The 12,087-nt window shown below is 28.6% G+C and overlaps 1 protein-coding gene across 1 annotated transcript in view; it reads right to left on the reverse strand.

The window, feature by feature from the left end:
* The window catches only part of LOC112601038, a 256,787-nt gene that overhangs the window by 126,475 nt on the left and 118,225 nt on the right, over positions 1-12,087 (reverse strand). Inside the window, exons 4-6 of the mRNA XM_025348438.1 lie at positions 9,404-9,502; positions 2,700-2,971; positions 2,318-2,621 (exon numbers count right to left, since the gene is read on the reverse strand). Of these exons, the coding sequence (XP_025204223.1) occupies positions 2,318-2,621; positions 2,700-2,971; positions 9,404-9,432 (605 nt within the window). The 5' untranslated portion in view covers positions 9,433-9,502. The remainder of the gene's footprint in view (positions 1-2,317; positions 2,622-2,699; positions 2,972-9,403; positions 9,503-12,087) is intronic.

Here is a 12,087-nt window from a genome sequence, read left to right on the forward strand (position 1 = left end):
TAAAAATTGAATAGCAAAAATATTTTAAAACTAATACAGCTAATATAGTACTATGCACATAGTATCAAATAATATAATCATAGAGTTTCACATTTAATTAATTTTTAACCAACAAATATTAATAAAGTTTCGTGACTGAAACTAAAAAGCAAATTGATAATTTCTAAATTGTCTAGACTGTTTGTAAAATAACAGTTATTATTAACATACAATGGTCCCAAAGTAACACATTTACGAATATTCCATTTCATGAATCATGAGGAAAACACATGATAATATTATGTTAAATGTTTTATATTTATAATAACCAGTGATGAAGCGTCAAAGGAAACAATGGCAATGAAATAATGTTTCTCTACTAAGAAATTAGAACACGGGACAAATAATTTTGTTTTATAGAATATTTACAAATTTGAACGTCATTTATATTAAATGTGTATGTTTTAATATTTGTTAAAATCGGCTTTTCGTTGTACAAGTTAGTCTTATAGAATTCTTAAAATAGATTAGTTGTGCGTGATACGGCTGTACATACGAGTCATTCCAAATGTTATGGAAGGTATTTTACCAAAGAGACATTGCAATGCAACGTCCCAATTATGATCGCGCGGGTACAGGGGGAATTTTAATGTGAATGAGGTTTACTATGTACGCTATGAGACGTTTATCGCCGTTCGTATTTCCTCAATTATCGACGTCAACATTAAACCATAAATAAAATCCATTATCTATGAAAATTTGAAAAGTTATCAACTATAAAAAAATATCTTTAAAAGGACGCTACACAGGAATTTGTTTTCTCCGTCTTACAAGTGCGTAACATAGTAAATTTACGTTCAGCAGATTAAGTTTAGCTTCGTTGGTTTAAAAATTAGTGAATCGACCAGAAATTAAATTTAATGATAAGAAAATTGTCTGTGTTTGTAAGTGGGTTTTTACGATAATTCAAATTTTTAAGGGAGTTATGAGTATTTTTAATTTACTTCATTTTACATACAAAAAACTTGCTAAAAATTGAACTATTCTAAAAAAACCCACGTACAAACATAGATAATATTCTTATTATCAAATTTCATTATATGTCGATTCTCTAATTTTTAATCTAACCAAGCTAAACTTAATCTGCTGAATGTAAATTTTCCATGTTACGCACTTGAAAGACGAAGACAACAAATGTCTGTGTACCGTCTTCTAATGATTGAACAATTAATTTAAAATGTTTAATTTCAATCGATTATATGTTATTACAAATGTACAATGTTATTGCTAGTTGGAAACGTCATATATTTTATTATCATTTATAATATTAATTCTCTACACAGGCTATGTTTAAAGGAGGTAAGTAAATACGCTCCACGTTCACTAAAAAACTAATATTAATTTATATAATTGCAATATATTTACTAATTTACACATATTTTAAGTAATACTTCAATAAGTATAATGTTGTAAGAAGTTTTTGTACTTCAGGAGTTTCATATATTTATTAGTTTGTGAATACGCGCACGTATCATATTCAAATTACACAAGTGATATAAATACAAAATAGTCAACAGCATTGACACGAAACGTTTTTAACGATGGTCCATGAAATAATAATATACCTCTCCCGAGATGCGTAGCCCTCGTGTACCCCTCGCTGTGGGGACAATGGGCGTGATTACGCACGACCGCACAGCGGTTAAGTGGATTTCAACGCCATCTCTTGAGCGTTGTATACGTTTCACTTCTACCAGAACAGTCTCTTAATATTGCATACTATACATTAGCTATGTTTGGATATTATTATTGTTATTATTTTTTTATTAAATTTACCTACCTATGTATAATAAAATATATATTTATTGTATTCACAGAATATTTACGACCCCGTTGTTTATTAAGTTGTCTTTTTTCTCTCCTGATATGATATCAAAATAGGTTACGTACTTTAACGATTCTCTATAAATTATAGTTTCTTTGATAAACATGATGATTTACAACATAAATCTGAATTTATTAGTGTATGGAAGTAATTTAGTGCATACATCCTTGGAGTATACTCGAAACTAAAGAATACGATTTAGCAAAAAAGTGTTAGAGTATGATGAGTATAATAATAAATAACATTATGTTCCTGTAATATATATGCTGATATACTGTAAATATGTGAATATTTGAATTGAGAATGTGATTTTTAATCTAACGGATGTTCACAGAATCAATAATCAGAAGAAAACGACCCTAGTCTCCAAGTTCCTTCGCAAATCACAAATATTGATTATGATGTAAGTAACTATGTACGTATATTAATAATATTGAAAATTAAAATAATTACTCTCCAGATCCTCTGCGCCTGGACTGCTGTGAGACGCTACTAGGCGTTATAATGGAGTCACGCCGGTTATTGAGCAGTTTGGCAATGTCGGCCCGGAAGTCGGTTTTGGAGTCCCGACGGCCGCCACCTTTACTGGACAACGACTTGACACCTGAGTCAACGGACGACTCGCGCCGCTTCCTGGATGACGTGATCGTGTTGGACCGACCAAACGGAAGCGTTTTGGCAATGTCGGCCAGCGTCTCTCGCCTGGTGATACCCTTTGGCCGACCACCCGACTTACCTCCGCCACCGCCGCCTCCGCCTCCGCCTCCACCGCCGCCGCCGCCCACCCCACCTCCACCGCCACCTCCAACTCCACCTCCACCCATGCTGGTGCCGCTCCACTCGCGCAATATATCGGTGAGCTGGGCAAGTGAACTGCGTCTCCGTCGCCGACTGACCGGCGGCGACGTTTCCGCGGTCTCTGTTGGCGGTGACTCGGTGGTGATCTGTGCGGCTGAGTCCCGACGACCACCCAACCGTTGTTTGATCGTCGTCTCCTCCATCTGCTCGCGCAGTATATCGTCCCAACCATTGCCACCCTGCCATACCAGTCCCACCTGATAACTGAGGATCGGCAGGTTGCACACGAAACATATGGCCGTCATCGTCCTGCAGGATGCCGCAAGCACGCCAAAAACAAACGCACAATGTAAAATATTATACGCGTGTGTGAGTGAAAGACAATTATTTTTATTTACATATAATATAATGATATTGTTTTATTTGTCGGCGTACGACGTACGCCGTGGGAGAGGCAGACGACGGATATTGTTTGTTTATTCCGCTACACTTATGAAGCTAGATATTATAATAAGTACATTTATACGATTTTATGTCCTTAAAAAAATAACGTAATTTCGAACAATTTAAAAACCGATTAATGTATGTTTTCATTTACGATATACTTATCAGATAAAATTATTTTTATATGTCTTAAAATAATTTTTTTAATATACTTTATTATTCTATAATACTACAACAAACATGAAAAGGACTTATTTTCATATTTATTTAAACCATTAATCAAAAATAATTAAATGCAGTTACTTTGAATTGCCGTGGAATACACAATTATAATATGGTCGACAAAATTAGGACATTGAAAAAAGTATTACATTCGTTGAATAGTCATTTTAATTGAAGTTAACATTTTTAACGTTTTCTTCACTTATATCAATGGGTTTCTACCTGTTCGTTTTGCCGTGTCATATTTTTTAAAGTGGTAAAAATTGAATTTCTGCAGTGTGTACGTTTTGTGATCGGTTTTATTTTTCTGTACGTGATCTGACGGCGACAAGTGTTCTATAGAATTTAAACTGGGCGATGAAACTACGAATCCAGCTTGTGTAAACGATGAACAAAAGTGCACGGAATAAACAAACGTACTTGAGTTGTGTATATATATATAATATATTGTGGATTATAATAATACGGTTAAAAAGATTGCATAATTTATGAAAAAATATCGTAACTTCATATTTAACCATTTCTATTCAGAAGTATACCATACCACAAAATCATTTCATGGAACAAATTGTAAAAATAAAGTTTAATTTACAGGCGGTAAACATAAAAGGTAATTATAGATAAAAATTATAAATAATTTGAAAAATAAATTGTAATTTGAATTGTCATATTAAATTTATCTACTCTGAAATGGTATATGTATATTAAACAAAGTTTTCCATTTAAAGACTAATATATATATATTAATATAATATTTAGAATTGTCAAATTGTGATGGTATTATTATCATTAATATTATACTCCACAATATTTTCTCACACATTATATTTTATTAATCGTAATTTATTTATAAATATAGGGTGGCTTAGGGAAACGGAAAATATTGAATGTTAGTTTTGGCAACACTGTAACACTGGCATGTTTTCAGAACCGATGTTTCTGTGAAGTTGCCTTGCTATTTTTTGGTACTTAGTGTTTTACTATTTACTATTCATGCAGCAATGTTGTCGCCTAAGAGTGTAATACAAAAACGTTACTTCATAATTTTCCGTTTCCCAGCGCATCTCTGTATGTACCTAAATATATATTATTAAACTAATATAACAACTGAAAATAATCAACTAATTGTCTAAAGCAATATTAACTAAATTGAAAAAAGCAACTAACACAACAAACAACTAAATCGTATTAACTAATATTAAATAGCAAAACCAATCGTGCAAAAAAGTCAAATCACTCAACAGAAAATAATGATTATAAACTTTTCAATTAAATAATTTTCCATAGATTTCATTTTTGGAAATGTGTGCTTTTTTAGAAAAAATAAATTAATAGGTGTGAATGTGCTAGTATCTCCTTATATATACAAAGAAAATATTGTGAACGTGAATACCCCGATTTCTATGTGACAAATGGACAGACCATTGTTCGTCATATAATGTATAAATACTTATCGAAAACATTGTTAACTATTAGATATATGTAAAATACATGTTATAGTTATACGTAAAAGTGGATGAAAAAAATGCGATCGACAATAGTATACAGTATGTCTATATTGAATGAAATAAAAATTATGATTTGTTATCCAAAAAACAAACAAATACTAAACACATATTATATTAAACAACATAGTTTGTGTACAAAGTGATCCATATATTAAACGGCTACATGAATATTAATTTTATTATACATTTTTGTATTTTAGGACACGATAATATGATATATATAGTTCAATTTATTTTACTATTTATTATTTTTAACACTGCATTATCATAAATACTTAAAATTCTATACAAATTTTGTTTTGAATAATACAATAATTATAGAACATATAGGTGTAGCCATTTAAATACGGATTGCTTTATAAATAAATATAAAATGTGTAATGTATATTATATACATTTTATAGGTTTGATGAAAAATTCAATAGACCACTCTAGAGTTAACTAACGAATAATTTATTTCTATCTTTCGATCATGACTCGTGCATAATAATAATGTTTCATATTATAAATATAATATATAGACACGTGTAAACTGTATATTTACGTAAAAGAAATCAATATTATTAATATGTGCGATGCAATGAAATAATAAACTGGTAATTATAAATAGTATTATAATAAACTTTGTGTAGTTATGCGTATTAGTTAAAACGCATAATAGGTATTAAACTTAGATACATGCAAACAGGGACGGAAAACTAATCACGCGCGCGTAGAGTACTATCAGAAAAAGTTTCGGAAATCCATCAAGTCATTAAGTCAAAGCGTGGCTTATCATGTCAATAATCGATATCGAAATCCAATTATCTGATTTAGTGTAAATATGTATGATTGACGGATATAAATTCCCTTTTTTATATTTAAATATATATGTAATTATGTATACATATATATACACACATAATACGAACGACATAAATAAGTTCCAGTTGTTATGCATTTTAAAATTACGCTAACGTTTACGTGTCGTATACCGTGGCGTTTAAGAGCACTAAGTGACATATTATATATTTTTATTTCTAAAAAATTAATTTCTAGCTAAATAATATCAATATTATCAACATTATCTTTAAAATTGCACAATTCTTATAACTTTTTATTGATGTATAACAATTTACTACTTAAGTGTGTGTAAGAATTTTTTGCGAAATATTTAGAATAATTTTAATAGAGGTAATATATTCTTCTTGGATTTTAAAAAAAAGATTAGGTTTATTTTAATAATATGCATTCCTACTTGATAAATAATAATCATTGATTATAGTTTGAGTTTTATTTTTTAGTTTAAAATATATGAAATGTTTATTATATTTGTATGTACCTATTACATTTTATCCGTAATTAATAATGATAATTTTACTCGTAAATAAATCAAAGTTTTGAAGTATGTAGAATGATTATTCATAGAGTTTATATTTATATGCATTAATATCAAGTTTATATTAATTAGAATAAAACGTGAAATGTAAAAAAGTTATTTAGTACGTTTTAATAAAAAAAAGCACCCGTGATGTATTTGATAAATAACAGTTATCAGTGTTGACATGGTCTTTGAAGCAAAACAAACAGTTATTATATATCTTGCGTCTGGGATCTAGTGCAGTTGTGTTCAACGTGATAACTCTGTCGACAAGAGAACATAATAATATATTATACGGAATTTGTAATGGTATTAAATTGTTCAAATTGTATACTCTCGGACACGAAAACTGTCCTCGCCATGTTTGAGAGTTGATTTAGTTATAAAAAGGTTGAGCTCATATATCCCTACGATCCTAAATAATACATTTATACATTATACATTGACGAATTCGATAATCAACATTTTCATTGCCAATGAAGTATGGATTGTGAACATTTAAGTTCTATTATTGTATTTTGAAAGTTATTTTTGTAATTTTCCGTCAAAAATTATATTACATAGGTACTTTAAAATGATCTAGAATTCCGTTTTTACTAATTTACAATGAAAATTAAAAATAAAACAACATTTAAAAATGTCTCATTGTAAAATGTATAGGTAGAGATTAAAAATATACATTTATACAGATTATACAATTTAATATTATTATAGATTTTATATTGTTGTAAAACATTTAATTTAAAAAGAAATGTATAATGAGTGAAAATTCAATTCAGTTAATTTAAACCCAAAAAATGTAATTCGTAATCAATTATAGTAATTAAAAAAAAAAACAACAGCATTAAGTTTTTAAGTATAAATTCTAATTTTTTGGCGTTTTTATATTTGCAATTATTTAAAACGTATTATTTCTATTAATTAAGTACGTTTTGGATTGACTATTTTATTTTTTCTATATCTAAAACACGAGCAATAGAACTTTTTGGCACAACATTAAAAAGTACGTTTTGGAATAATTTGCAGAAATAGTTTGTTTTGGTAATAATTGGTACTTATTTTTTTAACATGGGCAATAGTATGTTATATTTTGATTTTCTGAATAACAAATTAAAAATGATTATTTAGGATTAAACGAAATTTTTAAGAGCGATTTAACCGGGAAACAGTAAGGTTCTATCTATTCTAACGATGCCAATCCAATTTTCGACTTTTTCTATAGAAGTCGATATAAATTTGATTTTTTAAACTCTGATAAAAGTACGCTTTGGATATTTTCCAATCCTCATTTATAACATTGACGTGGGAATTTAAATATGTACTATTTAGTAGTACTCAGTATTAACTCGGTATTTTCTTCAATAGTAAAGTGTAATTTTTATGTAACTTATGTAAAATTTAAAATTGTTTATGCCATATAGAAATAATATTGATATGCACTGAAATAGTTTATTTTTTCTGTTCTTAAAAGTTTATATACTTCCTAAAAGTAAATAAATAAGTTCAAACCATATATTGAAACGTCAATATGAAAGTGAAATATATTTTTCGTATCTAGCGTATAACTGAATAAGTAGTAATATATTTGTATTCACATAAATCGTGACTCTGCGATCAAATGTTATAGGTTTTCTGACTAAGGTCTGAGCAACACATAAAATGGATATTCTACACTGGTCTTTTTGGGGTATAAGTATTTGAATTTAGTTCATAGTGCGTAAATAGTCTAATTTATCAAGTATGGTAATTTATATTCTTCTCTTCAATTATCGTTTTTTTCGAATTCTGATTTTTGGAATTATTAAGTACTCTAATTAAACACCGGATTACTAAGATTTTTTTTATACCATTTAAAGAATATTCTATGGTGATACAAACTTTTTTTTTATTCAAATAAGTACAAATATTATTGATCTAATACCTTTATTTCACAAGATTTAGTAGCTAAATATTCGATTGAATTTCGGTTTAAATATATCAATATTTTGAAAAAATTCATCTTTTTAACGATTTCAAAAAAAAAAATTGCTCTTATTTGAAAAAAGTTTATATCGATACAACAAAACATAATTTAAACAGTAAAAAAAAAATATCTAAGTAAATATTTAAATTTCAAAATAATATCAAGGAAAAATAATGGGGAACGGACATGATTAATGAATCACTGTGGATTTTAAAAACAATCTTCTTTAATATTATTGTTTAATGACATATTATTATTATTTATTTTTTTATGTGTTTTAAACAAAATTTCTCTAACATGCTAACGTTAAGTTAATTAATAGTTAAACATTTTAAATCCCTCAATAAAATTAAAAATCTTGGTAATCTGATAAGCATTAGTGATAAATAAATTAAAAAATTAAATAGTCGTTGAAAATTTTTTTAATTTTCTTTTTAAGTAGGTATATTTAGAAGAAAAAGTAAATTTATAGATCACATTAATACCTTACATGATCACTTAGTATCAATATCAATAGTACATTTTAATACTATTATTCTAGTCATAACCAACGAGCCGTACTTTGATGATAATGTTAAAAAAAAGGTATAAACACATTTTAAATGGAATAATAAAAAATATACTTTACATACGATTTATACGGAATAAAGATAATTTGTATCGTTTTGTTTTTAATTTAATTTTTTTTTCTTTTTTTTAGTACTTAAAAACATATAATAAATATGTTTTGAATGTGCACTTATTCTGACCCTAGTTATTTACAATTTTTTTTCTATTCCAAATTTTCTCGTTATTTCTTGGCTCAATATCGTTAATAGTAAAACGGCTACGTTAGTAGAATACATTATTATTTTCATTTAGGGATTTAGGGCTTCGTATTATTATAATGAAAGTATTAACGTGAAAAAAAAAACAAATTAAACGCTGACGGAGAGAGGTCGTTGATAAATTATCATGTGGCACGCGCAAACAACGTTGTATAGTTGAACCAATATGCTTTATATTATATTATTAAAATTATAATCATAGGAGATATAATATTATCATATCATGATCAGTTTCCGCCCTTGCTCTTAGTGAAAAAAAATTAATCAATATAAATAGTAAAATTCAAAACAGTATCGTTCACCATCTGGAAACGTCAACCTCTAGATGAAAATATAAATAAAATAAACAATCAAAAAAAAAAAAAAAGAAAAATAATAAATAAATAAAATAATGGAAATGTGAATGATGATCGGGACCTGTAATGACGAAGCCTCGGATACGCCATTATTCATTTTCTATTGGCGATTTGTGACTGTGGCAGCGTCCTACTCTACAGATTTATATCACCATCACAACTGTAACACACACACATCGTGCATTTTGCTAATTTTCAGTTTTTTTTTTTTTGATGCTATGGGTATGATTAAAAACATGACAAAAATAAATAGATAGTACAAAAAAAAAAAAAAAAAACGTATACAAATGAAATAAATATCAGCTTTCAATTAACATGTTGTGATAACTATCCAATTATACCAATAATGCTACGTTCACAAAATATATAGAATTGGTTTACCTAAATGTACAAGTAAATTTAAATTGTAAATTTGTAATATAATGGTACCTGGAATATATAGGTAATATTAAACAGTGATGAAAATATATATTGTCATAGTATTGTCTTATACAAAAAAAAAAACACATCCTTATAATACGAGGCTTATTAAATATAATATCTAATTACCACGTATTGTTACAGTATTCACTTGCTTTGTTTTATTATTAAGTAAAAAAAAAATATTGTTCATCAAACAATAATAATCGTAAGGTACGACTTATAAAGTAGCTACCTACGGGCTGCGTCGTGTTTTTCACAACTGTAATATGGGTTTATGACATTTTCTACATTTCAATAAATTGTTTAATTTAGCTTAATGACAATGATTAATTATACAATATAATTTATATTTTAATTTTAAATTTCCATATAGAATATATTGAACCGATGGAAAATATTTCTTGTTGACGGTTTAAAAGTTTATAAATGATAAATATTTAGTTGGATATTTGATTATTGAATTTAAAAATATAAAACTAAAACTTAAAACCCTTTAAACTAAAAAACAAATGAAAATAACCATACGAAATAATTACTATTATATTGTATTGAAATATAGTTTTTTTTAAATTCAGTTTATTATTTTCACGTTGAGTGACCAATTTATTGCTACGTTTAAATATTGTTCAAGATGAATGTTATCTTGTATTATGCAGTATTGTATTCCTAACCATTATGTTTTGTTTTTTTTTAATCATCATGGATTTAATTATGTAGGTAGTTTCAATATCAATAGGAAATCTCATGTGATTTGAACTGTCTAATACAATGTTAATCTATGGTCAATTAAAATGAAAAATACACATTATTTGACCCTTGTAAAATAATAGTAATGAAATGACAATTTATAAAGCAAAAAAAAAAAAACTGATCAGGTTTGTCGTTTTAAAACACAAAAACAAATATCCATAGACCAACGATTGCATTACATTCATTAAATATTTATGTTTAAAGTAAAAGCAAACATGGTACATTTGTTATATAGTTGTTTATATATTATATATATTCAACATATCAAATAATTCTAAGTATCTCAGTGCATTACATTTTAAGTATGTATTATGCCATTTTTGCGTTCTCGGGTTATCGTGTACATGATTAATAATAATACCAGATATAATAATATATATAGACGTTCGTTCTATCTGTCGAATATTCGAATATTCTACTCTAATGTTTATTTATTTTTGTAGTACGTCTTTCTCATTAAACGACTACTTTTCACGGTTAGATTAACAAAACTGATTAAAATTTTAGAATTTAAATGGACATCGGCAATCGATACAAAATTATAAAATAATATAATCAATTTGATAATTTTGATAATATTTGATGATGTCATATCAATATACCACACAGTCTCGTACCTCACCGAAACACAATAATATTATTAGAGTGTTTGCGCAATATGATATTATTATATTTCGGAAAACGTGTCAAGACCATCAATCGATTGATATTAATTTAATAGTTGATACCGAAATCCGTTAAAAAAGGTTTTCTCCCGAACTTGGACGTATTCGAACATTTCAAACAGCCCGCGACACCTGCGTTCGACGTTTTACTACTACGCTTCCATGGCCGTCCAAGAGATCGCGCTCAACGTTATAATAGTTATTAAAATATTATAACCGTGCTTTCGATGGGCGCGCCGCATGTCCACAGAGCCTGCTCAACCCGAGTCTGTCCAACCTGGGTCTGTGCCGTCTTCGGGTTCTATTTTCGAAATTACCGAAGTAGAAGGAGGCGGAGACGGAAAACTCCATCGTCCTTTACCGCAGACACACACACACATCACTGGTGGCTGAGCACGTTTTTCCGACGATTATTATATCGTTCGCGCTAATGACTCGGACACCGCACACCGACGGGTGGGAGAGTGCGAAATGGCGACGAAAATGAATGCGGAGTACTGTTTTCTCCTCTACCCTCGTACCCGCCTAACTTGACCCAGACCAGTCCTTCGCTGATGGTCGGGTAATGGCAAACCTTTGTTATTTTTGATATCACAGCGTCTTTCTGCATCCCACAATTATATAACTATTATTATTATTATTATTATTTTTATTTTTATTTTTATTATTATTATTATTATTATTATTATTATTATTACTGCTGTTATTACCCTACACACACTCGTGTGGTCGATCGGCAGGGGACACCACTGCGTTTTTATCTCCAATAGTCCCGAGCACCGTATTATAACGACCTGTTACGGAATACGCCCATATAGGGACTGGGAACAGTGTACTGTACAATATAATTGGACCATGCACGACGTACATAACCTAATATGTAATAATAATAGCAGGTACCTAGTAC

This window comes from Melanaphis sacchari, unplaced genomic scaffold (genome assembly GCF_002803265.2).
Source record: "Melanaphis sacchari strain LSU unplaced genomic scaffold, SCAv2.0 Contig74_pilon_pilon, whole genome shotgun sequence".
Classification (NCBI taxonomy): domain Eukaryota; kingdom Metazoa; phylum Arthropoda; class Insecta; order Hemiptera; family Aphididae; genus Melanaphis; species Melanaphis sacchari.